The sequence below is a fragment of the Cyphomyrmex costatus genome, unplaced genomic scaffold (genome assembly GCF_001594065.2).
Source record: "Cyphomyrmex costatus isolate MS0001 unplaced genomic scaffold, Ccosl1.0 scaffold23, whole genome shotgun sequence".
Lineage (NCBI taxonomy): Eukaryota > Metazoa > Arthropoda > Insecta > Hymenoptera > Formicidae > Cyphomyrmex > Cyphomyrmex costatus.
In genome coordinates this window covers 3,785-20,231 of record NW_017276368.1, presented here as the reverse complement: position 1 = coordinate 20,231, position 16,447 = coordinate 3,785, and the positions used below count along the sequence as shown (strand labels likewise).

Genomic DNA, 16,447 nt, shown 5'->3' with positions numbered 1-16,447 from the left:
TCGTTGGTCGCGTTAAAATATAATAAATAGATATTTATTAAATACTCAATAAAATTTAATGTGTGCAAAAAGATAAAGATTTTTTTTTAAATAAAACTATATTACTTCACAAGTTGATGTTAATCATTTAATTCGACAATTTTTAAATGTTCAGATTTATTTTGTCAGAATTATGTGAGGAATGTATTTATTTAAATCTGACATCTCGAAAAGTTCTCTTAGGGAAATCAGATTTTTAACGGAAACATGATTATTTGAATGAGATGAAGAGATCACAGCGTTGTCAATTAAGAGGATTTACATAAAACCAATAAAGCTTTTTCTTTATACTCTCTCTAGGAAGAAGGATTGTCGGAGGTTCAATCGCACTTGGAAGACTCAACGTGTGAAAAGCTTTTAAAGTCTACTCTCGAGGAACTCAGCGCGAATTGTAATCGATATGTCAGTATTAGCAAGTCCAGCGTGACCGGCCCGGGCGTCGGAAAAACAAAGCTGGACAAGGAGCGTACAAAATTATGTCAGCGGGAGATGGAGAATATCGGAATTTTATCGCGCAACCTCAAAGCTCTCGTGACTAAAAGCAGCTTCAAAGAAAGATTGAAGACAGCTCACAGTTACCTGCAAAAGTTAAAGTTTCTCGTCGACGATGTCAGTATAGTAGTTTTTCAAGCAATACCATTTGATAAAACATAAGTGCCATCGCGTATGTGCTTTATCATATGGAATTGTTTGATTCTTTTTGCAGCCGCAAGACTCTCTGCCGGATGTGTTCATCTGGGTGATCAGCTCCGGAAGACGAGTAGCGTACCAGAGAATATCAGGTCGCGAACTAATCTACTCGGTGGTCGACGAAGAATGTGGCCGACATTGCGGAAAAGTACAGACTATGTTCCTTAAGGTAAATAAATGTACTGAAGGTATCATATAGTAATGTCGATTTTTTTATATAGTATTGCTTACTTTTAAAAGTGATACAACTAAAAAGTTTAAAACAATTAATTTTTTTATCTACAGTTAAATCTCTCTGTAAAATGTAATTATACGCTGGAAATATCTGTATGCAATTCACGTCCTCCGCGATTATTGTACTATTTATTTTATAAACGTTGCAATATTTATTTTGAGACATTTTATAATACACGGATAAAATAAAAAGAAATGTAAAATAAAAATCCTGGAGAATATATGCATGTTGATAAATATATGCATCCAATTTTATACTAATTTCGCATTTTGAATATGGAATCTATGTATAGCTCCCAGGCAAAAAAAGATTCGGACCCTCGGGATGGGCGATCCAAACAAAATTACAGATCTACATGTGGCTAGGAATATTGAAGCACAAGAAGTACTTCATTCAAGGTTTACCGAAGGGATACGAAATCAGTCACGAATTGAGGAATGTGGACAGGCCTCGCGCTTTACCGCCTACCGTAATTCACTACGTTCAGAAACACGTATGTGTTTCTTTCGTATTTTTTCGCACAGATCATCAAATAAATGCATAAATCTGCTATTTTAAATTGTTTGCCAGAAATTTCAATTAAGAGCTCACATGTATCAAGCGAGATCGCTGATCGGCAGCGATGCGTCTGGTCTCTCGGATCCTTTTGCGAGAGTTATCTGTGGTGAGTTTTGTAAGTGCACTCAAGTGATTGACGAGACCCTCAGTCCAACATGGGACGAATTGCTGCTGTTTGACGACATCTTAATCTACGGCATCGCTGAAGAAATCAAGAAAGATCCACCTTCCATCGTCATCGAGCTATTTGATCAGGATAAAGTGGTAAGTCAAACAATCTCACTTAATTATATTATCATTCAATTACGTAAATATAATTTTTTCTATCTTAAGATAATTTCTATGTATTATTTTTAAAATTTACTATCTATTTGTTCACGAAAGCTAATTATGTGTTTAATATGTTTTACTATAAAGTAGTCATGCATTTAAAGTAATTATGTATTTAAAAAATTTATTAATTAATTATTATTTCGAATAATTAGATAGCTTTTGAACAAAATCAATATGTAAATTTCACTTTATGTGCGATTAATATCCAGAATAAAAAATAGTCAATGCATAAATCGATGAAAAATATTTTATTTTAATTATAAATTCAGATTAAATTTGATTAGAATTAATTAAATGGTATTTACGTTACTAAAAAAATAGTCGCTTCTATGATTTTGTAATAATTTTTTTTACAGAGTCATATTGTAGCTATGGACATAAAACTGCATGAGGGCTCTGCTTTGACAGTTTGTATAAAACATATTGACATTTATACGATGCCGAATAACACAATGCACGTCACACAACACCCACATCGGAAACACACTAGTGTTCCTATAGAACACACTAAAATACACATAATATACGCTTGGCATGGCACTCGATATTTATATGTTAGGATATAGATAAACTTGTGCAATATCAGAATTCGCAAACTCAGAATTCCGAAGACTGCAAGTTTCCAAGTCGTGAAATTGCTGCGATAGTTGATGAAAAGTCTACCCACACAACCGCACAACCACAAATGATGCATACTTCCCTTTACCTTACTTGGTTTCATATTGTGCTAAATAGATACATCTCTCTACGTATCAATATTCTTATATTTCAATCATAAAATATGCCCAGACGAATCTACGTTGTTATTGGAAAAAGGATATATGTCAATAAGAATATTTTTATAATAATAAAATTTTTATATAATTTCGGAAGAATATGTACAAATGTTTATCTATTCGATGAATTTGTTGAAAGAATTTATTATATATTTATAATTATTTCTAATGTTAAAATTTTGTTCTATTTCACAAAAGTTTTTATTACCATCCATGCAATAATTTAAACTGCATATAATTTAAGCTGGCAATAATTTAACCGTTTCTTACAAACAATAATGTATTAAAAAAATTTCTAATATTCTAACGTATTACGTAATTTTATTGTGACATACGCGCGTGTTGTTAATTAATAAATATATAACAATCGTTTAAAATTGATTATTTGTTATAAACATTAAATTAGAAAATTTGAGCACTTTGATAATTCTAATATAGTTTCGTTTTGATTACTTTATAAAATAATTACTAGAGAATTTGCTTTATAAATTATATTAAATATATCCATTAAATTCCGAAATTTCACCATTTTGCACTTTTTCACAGTGCCTTAAATTTAATCATAATTAAATTTGACTCTATTGAGTTATATGATCAATTTTGTCCTCGTCACAGTTTCCTCGCATCCTCGTAGTCACACGGTCGATCAATAACACTCTTTGTTCGGACATATCAAAATCTGTTTTTACGATTTCAGGGAAAATCGGAGTACATCGGTCGGGCGATTGCGCGACCTCATGTCAAACTCGCCTCCGAGTCTTACACTCCTCCGCAATATCCACCGTCTTTGGAATGGTATGATGTTACCAGGGGAGCCTCGAGGGCTGGCGAACTTCTGGCGGTTTTCGAATTACTAGAATATCCCTCTACCAAAGATTACGGCTTTCCTACTTTGCCGGATCCTAAAGATTCCAGCTGTGGATCCCAAATTCCAGGATCCGGTCAGGATCAAGGCCCGATTCTTCCCGTGCCCGTGGGAATTCGACCTACTTTATCCAAATATCGGTACATTATTAGCTTTTCGTTGTCATTTATTTAAAAGCTTCTTGTATGTTTTAGTTTCTCAAATAGAAAAATCTTTCGAATTTTTTGAAATACATAGTATATTAATAAGATTACATTTTTATATAAAAATCCAATTGATGTGTGTATATAATAATTTAATCCATTATCAAGTTTTTACTTAAAAAATAAAATCATTATTCTTTTTATAATAGTAAATTATTTGTATATAATTATAAACAATGCAAGATTGTTTTAATTTGTAGATAATGATGCCATAAATAAATAAATAAACGTATTATTATGGCACTCTTAATTAACACAACACTGACTTTCAGAATCGAAGTACTCTTTTGGGGGTTGCGTGATTTGAAGAGAATCCATTTACTAACGGTCGACAAGCCACGTGTGGATGTTGAATGCGCCGGCCACATTCTTTATTCGTCTGTCATAGCAAATGCGAAGAAAAACCCGAATTTCAATACACCGATTAAATTTTTGGAATTAGAGCTTCCTGAACAGGAGCTTTATCGACCGCCATTGACCATAAGAGCGGTGGATTGTCGGAGTTTCGGTAGATATACCCTCGTCGGTACTCATACCATCAATTCAATTCACAAATACATGTACTACCCTTTAACCAAAAGAGCAAAGGATGCTCAAGAGAGAAAGAAGAGTTTGTATCAGTTGCAATGCACAGGTAAATAATCAATCGATTAATTGCGAGACTTTAAAATTGTATATATAAGATTACGCAAATAGAATTTTATAAATAGAATAAACAGAGAATATGAAACAATATATATATATATATAATTTAAATAAATATAACACAATTAAAGTTTATTAGAATAATAACGTGATTCTGTTATTGAAGAATATGACGAATATTCGTTTCAATTGTATTTCAAAAAGTAATATCTTGTTTTAAAATAAATTATATTATATATTATAACGATTTATTGAAATGTTAGCCATTAAAAATTAATTAAATTAATAATTAATAAGTTAAAAAATAACTTGCTATTTGCAGATTATATTTATATTTCTAGTTTTAATTTCAAGACTTTATATGTTTATACTGCAGCTCTTGAGCAATCCAAATCAAAATTGCCACAAACGTCATTACTAGAATCAATGACTGACTTGGAAGCTAACAATGGAGATACCACCATCACTCTTGGATTCGAATTAGGGTGTGGTCCTACGAAGAAAGATAAAACGGAGCAAAACTTACGTAGGAAGCAAAGCTTAGTTAATGATAATAACATAGGTGTGTTCACAAAAATTGTATTTAATTAAATCATCCAAATGCATTCAGCTGATTAAAGTAAAGATATTTATTTAAAACATTTTAATAATTGTGAAGTAATATTATAAGATCGTTAATACTATAACAATAGATAAAACACAGATTTCAACATATTATTTATTGTTTCAATTAATAAAATTACAATAATTTTTTAATACATCGAACTCTGTGATGATATATGTATTTATTTGAATTTACGCATCTAAGCATCTATATGTTGTTATAAAATAAAATTTATATCATGCTATATTAAGAGAGAAATGAGAAATTGTTGCGTTGACGGATAAATCTATTATCAATTTAAATCCTTATATATCAATATTTTTCGAGTATTCTTTATTAATTAATATCTAAATTTAAATAACACACGATAAGTGAAGCATCTTTAAAATATGCTGCATTTTTAGGCGATTTAGGTGCATTAGAGAATGGGGATGGCTGCCAAGATTGGTGGACAAAATACTTCGCATCTGTAGAAGCAATGATCGAAGAGAACAAAGAATTGCGTAAGGAGAAATCCATATTTCAGAATCAACCAAACGGGACACTACCAATGCTCCTAGATGAAGCTGTCATGCAAAATCAGTTGGCCTCCTCAGGCGAGAAGAATTCCGGAATTAATTCGACAAAGAAATTATTTGGTCTGAAATCGCCAACAAATGCGGTGAAGTTCGTCTCGAGACTCAGTCCGAAGCAAACTCAACATAAGTACAACAAGACCGCCCTACTGAAGATATATCCAGGAGAACTGGAAGCGCAGCCCGAGTTCGAGCAGTTCAAAGAATGGTTACACACTTTCGAACTATATCGAGGCAAAAAGACTGGTGACGAGACCGAGGACGAATCAAGGATTGTTGGCAGCTTCAAGGGCGCACTGAAGGTCTACAAGTGGCCGTTACCAAAAGATCTGGTAGATCATACTGTGATGGGTTTCGATCCACAGTATGGATTCTTCCAGGGTGTCCCGTCAAACGAGCCTATTCACGTCTTGGTACGGGTGTATATCGTCAAAGCTAATGATCTTCATCCCTGCGATCTAAATGGGAAAGCGGATCCTTATGTGGTCTTACAATTGGGAGGCAAGAGGATCAGTGATAAAGAGAATTACGTATCGAAACAATTGAATCCTGTCTTTGGAAAGTATGTTTTTGTGTGTATCACAGCATTACAAATAGTCGTATAATTTTTTACAATTATAGAGGAATTTTAATAATATGAAGACTTAGCTTAAACTTTCAGGAAAATTATCTTTCCGTTGAAATTTTGAATTTCAATAAATTATGTAGTTATTCTACACATAGCGGATTAAAAATCGCATTTTCTATTTCTTACTATTATATTATTTTTTATATTCTTGTACTTAATAAATGCTTTCTTAGAAGAAAATTATGATTCGTAAAACATAAAACTTTGCAAAAATTCTTCTTATTACTCCTTTAGTTTACTGTGAATTTTTATTTTTAAAAGTTGAAACTATTTCTGTGCAAATTATAAATTTACTTTCAAGATGTTTCGAGATCGAGGCAACATTTCCGCAGGACTCTTTGCTGACGGTGCAAGTCCTGGATTGGGACTTGGTCGGAACAGATGATATGATCGGCGAGACTAAGATCGACCTGGAAAATCGCTTTTACAGTAGACATAGAGCTACATGCGGACTGGCGAAGAAATACGACGAGTGAGTATATTTTTACACATATACGAAGTATTTCCGAGTACTTTTAAATTTAAAATATGAATTTCAGAACTCAAAACAAACAGAAATTACTTCAGAAGATTTACTCGTAAACGCTTCGTTGAAGCGATATTAACTTCTTAAGTTATACAAACTATATATAGGAATAAATAATTTCGAAATAATTTAGGTTTAACTCCTTTATTGTTTTACAGTAATCAAAATATAATTATTAAATCACATTTATTACTGTTTTATTATTATTTATTATTATCATATTTAAAATAATAGCTAGCATTCCTGAAACAAGACTTACGCATTGCATTGCAGCTATCTATAAACGAGTTCTTGATTGACACTGCAGTGTCTGTAATTTCTTCGCATGTTTGCACTATTCTCCATTTCAGTGATTGAAAGTTATTAAAACACTTTGTTTTAAAGTAAACAAAATCGAGAGATATTTTGATCCTATAATTGAATAATTTATATAACAAATCAATATCTCTTGAACAAAGTGTTTGCGAGTAAAACTCAAATTAAAAAGTTCTGTTTGTTTTGCGGTCCTAAATTTTTATATTTAACGAGATTTAACTCGGGGGAACACACCCTATATAATGTCATTATACATTACAATGGCAAATGAGATCATTACCAGCAATGAAATAAATCGTGTCACGCAATTTGGTAATCTAACAACAGAGTGACTTTATCACACCAGTAGTGATCATTTAGTATCTAAAATTAGCGAATCCACTACTTTTAACAAGGACTAATAACTATACTTTTTCATCGTAATCTCTTATTTAACACGCACTTACGTTGAAACCATTTCCTTCAGAACTACATTATACTATACACTATAATTGTCTGCTTGCTATATAATTTGTAGGTAGTACATATATCACTAGACTTTGCATTGTGTATGTGTGTGTGTATATATATATGTGTGTGTGTGTGTCTCGTGCGCACGCACTTGCACGTGTGTGTGATGTGGAAAATACATTATACCTTCTACATCTAGACTAATATATTGGATAAAAGAAATAAATGCAAAAACGCAATTTCGATGCACGAAATCGATTAGACGTTATATCTGCTCCAGATCTGGCTATAATAAATGGAGAGATGCAATGAAACCGACTCAAATACTCTCAAAGCTATGCAAAGATGGTAAAATCGATGGGCCAATATATTCTCATGGCCGGGTTACAATCGGCAGAAAAACTTTCTCCCTTTCGAACGAGGAGATGGAATTTTATGTACATACAAAGGGTATGTGAAAAAATTGAAATGCAAGAATACAATCAATATTTCAGTATTGATTTTTGAATATATAAGTTACTTATATATTATGTATATCGTAAAAAGAAGTAACTTTAACGAGTCGAAATAAATTTGGCCCAAATTTTAAAAAATGTCTACACAACACGAATCCAAAATCAAGACATATAAGATAAAAAACATCTTAAGATATTTTTAAGATGTCTTATTAGATTTTTGATCTGCAGTGCCAAAATATGGGCTAAAACTATTCTACATAATATATTTTATTATAGATATATATTTTGCACGTAAATATTATTTAACAATTATTTAATTAAATTTTATCTAATTACAAAAATCGGAAAAGTTAATAATATTTATATAAAGAGAGAATATATGTGAAGTAAATTTACATAAACAGATATAAATTACATAATATAAAATATAATTTAATAGATATGTAATATATTATAATAGGATTTATGTTGCTTTTTAATATGCGACGTTGATGTAATCATATCACATAATAAAAGATTACTTTTTTTTAGGAATGGAAGAACATCTCGCCTTAGCTGTTCTTCATCAATGGAACGCTTTTCCGCGAATAGGTTGTGCCTTGGTACCTGAGCACGTGGAGACCCGACCTCTCTATAATCCCGAGAAACCGGGTATTGAACAGGGAAAATTGGAAATGTGGGTGGACATGTTTCCAATGGACATGCCCTCGCCGGGATCATCCATCGACATTTCACCGAGAAAGCCCAAGAGCTATGAATTGAGAGTAATCATATGGAATACAGACGACGTCGTCTTGGAAGATGACGCATTCTTCACTGGCGAGAAGATGAGTGACATTTATGTAAAAGGGTAAATATAGATTCCTAAAAAAAATTAATTTTTATAAATTTTTTTATAATACAATTGGATAAAAAGATTATTAATATTAATTATTGATAATAATGAATAAAAAAATGAGTTTCTCTCAACTAAAAAATATTTCTCAAATTATTTCTCTTAGATCTTATTCTTTCCTAACAATATAATAGTTTAATTAAATGCACTATTTTGTTCAAAATTTTACTATCTTTTATATTATATAACTTTATAACTAATTCCAAAATAAGATTATTTAAATTTATATTAAAAAAAATAAGTATTACATGAAGACACTGCAGTTACTATATTTTTGGAAACAATACCATCAATATAATTTTTGAAAAATTTCATTGCGATAAAAACTGATATTCGTATTTTATTTGAGTTGAAATTTTCAGAATTTGAATATTAAAATACAATTATATTTCAACGTTACTTAACAGATGGCTAAAGGGACCCGAGGATTGTCAATACACCGATATTCATTATCGATCATTAACCGGCGAAGGAAATTTTAACTGGCGTTTTATATTTCCATTCGATTATCTAGTAGCGGAAGAGAAGATCGTTATTAATCGTAAAGAAAGCTTATTTAGCTGGGACGAAACAGAATGTAAAATACCAGCACGCTTAGAATTACAGGTAACGTAATTAAATGATACTTTCGATCTCGTTCCGATATACGTAGATAAAAATAACGCTTTTTACAGGTTTGGGATGCAGATCATTTCTCAGCAGATGATTTCTTGGGCGCAATAACGCTCGATCTCAATCGATTTCCCCGAGGAGCAAAAAATAGTAAGCTCTGCTCATTAAGCATGCTAAAAACAGACGGATCTGTGCCAACGGTTAACATTTTCAAGCAGAAACGTATAAAGGGGTGGTGGCCATTTTATGTAAAGAAAGAGAATGAAGACATGGAGCTGACGGTAAAAAGATAATACACATATAAATATAAAATTTTAAATATACAAGGTGAGCAAGAAGTATTGAACCGGTTGAATATATCGAAAACAATTCTTATTTTTGAAATATTAACTGGACCGATATTTTTTACTCAATCAGTATATTATTTATTTATACAAAAAATAGCAACTTTTAAATTTTTTACTTAAGTACAATTAAATTTATGTTTTTATTAGATTATATTTTATATTAATTTATGTATTTTGTACAGGGCAAGGTCGAAGCTGAGATACATTTGCTTACAAAAGAAGAGGCAGAAAAAAATCCTGCTGGTTTTGGTAGAAATGAACCTGATCCACTGGATAAGCCAAAGTTAGTATTATATAATAATAATATCAAGGTATTTATCATAGAACATGTCGAAATGAATTCCGATCGGAATCTATTCCGACTTGTTCTATGATAGGTGCCCAGTTTCTTCTCTTTCTGTTTATCTACTTTTTATGATGATGTACTGTTAATTAATTTTTTCATATTTTTAATTTTTTTGCAGTCGTCCGGATGCATCCTTTATGTGGTTTCTCAATCCACTAAAGTCCATCAAATATATAGTTTGGCACAACTATAAATGGGCTATCCTGAAAGCCATAATTGCAATTGGATTGATTATACTTCTGCTCTTATTCTTTTATGCAATACCAGGTTATTCGGTGAAAAAGATCTTAGGAGCTTAAAAATGATATTCGTCGCAATGTATAATTGTTGTTTTAGAAAACAATTTGACGGATTTAAAAATGTAGTCAAAGCTCTATATTGTTATTGTACATTATACAAAATCGACGTAAATTAGCATTTTATGAGATTAATTTCTCTCTCATTTACCCTTAATATTGACTTGTAAAAATTCGAATTCTTTTATAGTGACAAAATAGAAGTTATAATGGATTTTAATAGAATTAAAAATACATACAGGATATTTCTGAGCAACTTATATAAAAATCATAATTGAGAAATATCTTGTATAAAATACCAAAGAAGATAAAATGTTTTTCGAAAAAATAGAAGTTATGTATCTTACACAGTTTCATGTTAGATATGCAAATGTTAGGGCACTAGAGATTATATTTTACGTATAAACATTGTAGATAAGTTGTACGAAATACTGATTTATGATAATTTTTTAAATGATTTGTATTACTTTGTCACTGAAGAAGTTATGATAATGTAGTTTTTTTATCTTTGATCAGTTTATAGTGGACCAAGTAACAAATTAACCAGAATAATTGCAAATTAGGACTACACTGTAAATAATTCATACACAGTGACCTTAAAAAAATATGAAAAAATGAGAAAAATATTATAGCAACAAAGTAGTCGCTTGTACAAAATAATCTATTTTTACTCGTAAAATATTATGTATCATAAGATGCGATTCACTTAACACTGCAAATGCTTCAATGAGAAAAAAGAATTTTATGAATTGACCAATCAAAAAATGCTTCGAAGTATTTGCAGTACAAGTGGATCGCACCCATAATGACGACTGTGTTTCGCTGGCCAAAACACAGGAAAATCATTCTTTATCATCAAATTGCTCATTATATATTAAGAAAAAAATATATGTGTAAAAAAAGAGATAAATAAAATATTTGAGCAAAATGCAATATAATAAATTATTTTATTATTCCGCAGATAACAATGAAAATTTATTAGCTACAAGCGGCATATCATTTTCCTCAGTTGACGATTCCGTAGATTTATCATTCGCTGCACTTCTAGAAGATTCTGTCAGTCTTCCGTCGTCAATTTCTTCATCTTCAGAAGACATATCTTCGGTTGGTGTCATACTGAAATTATCACCCTTATTCCTAGCTTGAATCCATCGTACTGTCTCAACATCTGCGTGATTTTCCCATTTTTCTAAAAAAATTTACATCTTTTAAGAATGTCATATATAGTTATTTAAACAATTCTTTCACAGACAAATAATCTTATTTATATATGATAAGAGAGAATAAAGTAATACTTTTATCAATGGTCCAATTTGGTGGATATATATACAAACAAATTTTTCCTTCTAACGCCATTCGTAACAATGAATTTGCTGCCCTATATGTATCCAATCTAGCTGCTCTTGCCGTCTTGAAATCTCTTTTAATAGCCCAACCATCGCAAATATCCATAGCGGACCAAGTGTCATCGTTCTCTGGATGTGGAATCTTTAATAGTTTTGGTAGATTTACTCTTTCGGCTAAAAATTGTACAACGGTATACGGTTCTCTGACTTGAGCAATCGGAAATGAGCCCATTAATATCTGTAATTCTTTGGGTACGGTTGAAGGAAAAACCAAACCAGGACAATCACACAAACATATAGTCTTTGTGAGATAAATAGTCTGAAAATGCTTAGTATGACCAGGAGTACGAGACACGCTCACGACTTTCTTGCCTATAAAATAAAATATTAGATAATGGAAATCAAATGACATTATTAAATGTGGAATACAAATATTTAAAAAATCATTATTTAATCAATCTCATTTAACTGGTGACTAATTAAATAATACAAAAAAAGTAATTAAATGGTCTTGCATTTTTACCCATCAATGCATTCATCAAAGAAGACTTTCCAACATTCGGCGTTCCAATACACCCAATAGTCAGAACTCCATTTTTGTATTTTTCGTGTTCAAAGTAAGTGGTATCCTCCTTCTCAACTGTTATATTATCCTTGTGATTTATGTCATCTAAATCGTATTCGGAATGCATTTCCTCTTGAATCTTCTCATACCAGGAACTTAGATCAACTGTATCTCCAACAATATCTTTACAAGCCTCCAACAACTTCTGCGCTCCTTCCGCGGCCATTCTCAATTTTCCCTTGCGAAATCTTTTCTTTATACCCTCCTCCTCGTTATTTGTACCACCACGAAGATTGTAAGTGGGATACGATGTGAACATTAAAATGTGTAATTTTGGATATTGATTATGAAAATATTCTTTCCAAGCTACCACTAACGCTGGAGGTGCTAGATCAACCTTGTTTAATATCAAAATCATATCTTTCTTCAATTTCTTCGTCACATAGTCATACAAATACGGAGGAAACATTAGAACGGGATATCTAATATCAACAATAATTAATAAAATGTCTGACATTTCTAGAACTCTCCACAGTTGTCGCCAGGTTTCTAAATTTAATTCAAAGTAACTCGAGCTAGCTAATTCTTCCATGCTATCTAAGTAATCCTAAATACAAAAAGTATTAGTCAGTAGCATGTTCAATAAACTATAATTTTGTTTAGTATAGAGTCCTAATTACATACTGTGAAATATCTCTGTTCTCTCATCTCTAATTGTTCCTTTGTCACATTAAAATCCCACGGAGGTCGCTTTGGCATATCAATTCCAGGCGGAAAATAATTATCGGCAATTTCTTGATCCTTGAGACTTGCGGGTTCGATGCTTTTAAAGGCTCGTTCTTTGCGTTTTCGCAATTTTTCATTGGATTCTTGAAAGAACTGTAGTGCGTATTTATTTCTCGAAGATCTACTATCTTTTGGTTGTTCATTTATTTTCATCACTTGTTTCTTATGATCAACATTGTTCTCACTGCTGCAGCTTTCATCGTCATCTGGGTTCACTGTTAATAAAAATATATTTTTACAACAATAATTCTTCATAAATATTAATAATTGTTATATAATAGAATAATTACAAATTGCAATTATATATATACCGTAGCATGTATTTAAACTTTTAAAAACAATGCGAATCAGATAGCGCGCATAGGTTATACTGATACGCTGCGCACGGCCCGCTTCATTTTAAATTAATTTTTTACAGCCTAGTAGCTCATAGCCAAAAATTATACTTTCTGTCTTATGTAAACTATCAAAATAATAACATTATGCAAAATAGTATCATTTTATTTAAGATACATATTATATTAAAAGTTTCAAGAATTTATATTCAAATTGGTAGCTTTCATAAGTAAATAATATGTAAATTAAATAATTAAACGGTTTAAATCGAGCTAAATGGATTTAATAATAATTATTGTTCTTAAATTTTACAATATAATATAAAAAAACTAACAAAAAATGTCGTACGTTTCGGAACTCACAGGTCCTTCCCAATTTAGATCGTTTAATTATTTAATTTGCATTGCAAAAAATGAGCGAAATTTATTAATAAATAATATGTTTTTAAAATAATTGATTTTGTAAATTATCTTGACTTTTTTAATTTTATTATTGATGTGAAAATAAAATTAAAAGTTATTCATTATGGCAGTTATTTTTTCATAAAGTGTTTAGTCGTGTAAAAACAAATATCGAAATAAATAACTAGAATAAAAAACAAACAGATAGAAAAATTTAATTTAATATTAAATAAAAAAATTGTATATGTATGTGTGTGTGTGTGTGTGTGTGTGGTGTGTGTAGCAAATTATATAAGTAAATAACATAAATTAACTAAAATTGTTTTTCATATATACATATATGTATATGCTATCAAAATAAACATGTCCACAAGATTTTATTTATATCTGAAAATGGCCCTTAAGAAAGAGGTTGAACATCAAAGACTCAGAGAACATTCCCACAATAAATGCCTTTCTTTTAGGAAATATATATAATTTATCATGAACAACACACACATGATTCTCTATTATTCTTGGTAGCTAGCATTCAGTAAATAGCAAAAATCCAGACAACGTACTTGAACAGATAACATACTAAAAGATATTTTATTAAATCTAACAAAAAAATATACATATATGTATACAATTTGAATTTTTCTTAATTATATTTCTAATTTTCTCTTATATGTGATACATTTTTAGTTATAATTATCGATAACTCTCGAATTGCCCTTTATTCTTATAGACATTTTAATCTTAAAGATGTCTTCTAGATAATGCATATTGTTTGACATAGAGTGATTATTTTGTTGAACGTCTTAAAGAGAAAGTAATTAAAGACAGAATGACTTTTGTAACAATTTGTGTCACTATAAATAGCATCCAATATCGCAACAACATTATTGCATCTCAAAAATTTGTTGAAAGTGTATGACAAAATTCATCGTCATGGTTTTTGAAGGAAAATTACATAAATTACAAGGATAAAAAGCTTAAACAAATAAGATTGGGGGAAAAAAATATATATATATATTTGAGTAATTTAGAAGTTTAGAGAAAAGATTAAAAAATTTATAACTAACGTGTAAACTCAAGGAGAGATTAAAAGCTATAAACCCATCAACTGTGAGAATAATTGTAAAAATCTTTTAAAAAGCCACTATAATACTGAAATAGTGGTTTGTCAGTAGAAAAAAGTATTGTAACTGTTACAATATTCTTTAATACAAGTGCTCTTACTTCCTCACTAAATTTAAATATATTCTTTTAAATCTTTAGAGTAGAATCTTAATGTAAAGAATGATATTTGAGTCAGTTTGAAAAAGAAAAGCTCAATTTCCAATGTTTAAGTGACATTTCAATCTTTAAAACAAAATTTATTATAAGTTTTAAACAGTATACTTAAATCAATCATATATTAAAGAATCTTATAACAGTTACAAAGCTGTTTTTTTCTGCTGAGCAAAGCAAGCAATGTCACACTTCGAAACAAAGAATACTATAAAATAATAAATTATAATAAATTTCACTGAAGGAAGATTTTAAAAGACTTTCGTTCTCTTAATAAAACTTTATTAAGATTTTTATAATAAATACACATACCAAGCAAAGTTCGCTGACGTTGTTTTTTGGCCTGCATTTGTTGCTTTTTTGCTTTTCCACTGAACGGAACTTTTCGTCTTCCCTGAGGCATATTTTCGCAGTTTTAAGTTCGCTTTTTTCGAACACTTTATCACAGATCTGTCACAAATTATTCGTAATTTATTTTTAAAGATTATTATATTTAATTCATCAAAGTTTAAAGCCACTGCAGTAACATCCTGTATGCCGGCACTTCGTTCTTACAGTTTACAGCGTGTCAGAATGCTGAATGAATACTGTTACGAATCCGTGTCAATCCGTATTGTTCGTGTTGTGCGAGACAAGAATTTATACATGATGCAGAACAGCTGATCGTTTAACCATTGACGCCATCTGAAACTGTTTTCGGATAAAACCGCACGAACACGAAGTGGTTGAAGCGTACTCGGACGGAATTAGAGCCAAAGTCAAAGTGTGGCCACGTGAAGAATGAAAATTGGAGAAATCGTAACGACTCGACTAGATATACGTTTTAGCCCGTCTAGATCAGCGCGCACAACAAAGTTGTTCAAAGTCGCTTCACGGGTATACTCGTTTCACACCATGCCCCCATTTTCTGCCCACTTCCCACACAGTTCGCACTTTCCAGCTCCCCTCCTCACAATCAGTAATAGAACATACTGACAAGCACTGACAAGCTCCAATATTCCATACTTCCATCTTGTGTCTGTGGCTGAACTAGTGTACACTTTTCGCGTTGCTTGCACTTTATGCACTCAGCACCATCACTTTATTTCTTTCCAACAGCGAAATATATTTCTATTTCATTTTAAGTTTAAGAATTTTTAGAGATTTTAAGCAACGCGAACAGGGCCTAAAGTGAAATAGGTATATGTTTGATATTTGTTGAAAGCGAGAAAATTTCAGAGTTCCAGTGCAGTAACAAAAAACAGATCACAAACATCAAATGAATGCATCATTTTCTTGTCAGTTGCTATCCAGTGTTACACTATGATTTAGGACCTCTTTCACCAACTCCGATTAACGCTAATCG

The 16,447-nt window shown here is 31.0% G+C and overlaps 2 protein-coding genes across 2 annotated transcripts in view; one reads left to right on the top strand and one right to left on the bottom strand.

Annotated features, from left to right (window-relative positions):
• LOC108773993 (otoferlin) overlaps positions 1 to 10,419 on the top strand; it is a 40,231-nt gene extending 29,812 nt beyond the window's left edge. The window contains exons 13-28 of the mRNA XM_018539988.1: positions 340 to 648; positions 746 to 898; positions 1,257 to 1,457; positions 1,535 to 1,786; positions 2,212 to 2,262; positions 3,329 to 3,636; positions 3,972 to 4,333; positions 4,721 to 4,906; positions 5,353 to 6,085; positions 6,453 to 6,623; positions 7,723 to 7,892; positions 8,432 to 8,750; positions 9,203 to 9,401; positions 9,470 to 9,688; positions 9,937 to 10,037; positions 10,219 to 10,419. Coding sequence (XP_018395490.1) covers positions 340 to 648; positions 746 to 898; positions 1,257 to 1,457; positions 1,535 to 1,786; positions 2,212 to 2,262; positions 3,329 to 3,636; positions 3,972 to 4,333; positions 4,721 to 4,906; positions 5,353 to 6,085; positions 6,453 to 6,623; positions 7,723 to 7,892; positions 8,432 to 8,750; positions 9,203 to 9,401; positions 9,470 to 9,688; positions 9,937 to 10,037; positions 10,219 to 10,399 — 3,915 coding nt within the window. The 3' untranslated portion in view covers positions 10,400 to 10,419. The remainder of the gene's footprint in view (positions 1 to 339; positions 649 to 745; positions 899 to 1,256; positions 1,458 to 1,534; positions 1,787 to 2,211; positions 2,263 to 3,328; positions 3,637 to 3,971; positions 4,334 to 4,720; positions 4,907 to 5,352; positions 6,086 to 6,452; positions 6,624 to 7,722; positions 7,893 to 8,431; positions 8,751 to 9,202; positions 9,402 to 9,469; positions 9,689 to 9,936; positions 10,038 to 10,218) is intronic.
• A 942-nt stretch (positions 10,420 to 11,361) lies between these two features.
• Positions 11,362 to 15,748, bottom strand: Ns4 (Nucleostemin 4; the record flags this gene model as incomplete). Its single annotated transcript, XM_018540015.1, has 5 exons — positions 15,415 to 15,748; positions 12,992 to 13,308; positions 12,266 to 12,914; positions 11,692 to 12,114; positions 11,362 to 11,585 (listed from the first exon to the last, which is right to left on the bottom strand). Coding segments are annotated over exons 1-5 (1,704 nt in total), but the record flags the coding sequence as incomplete, so codon positions are not given.
• Between the last annotated feature and the right edge of the window lie 699 nt (positions 15,749 to 16,447).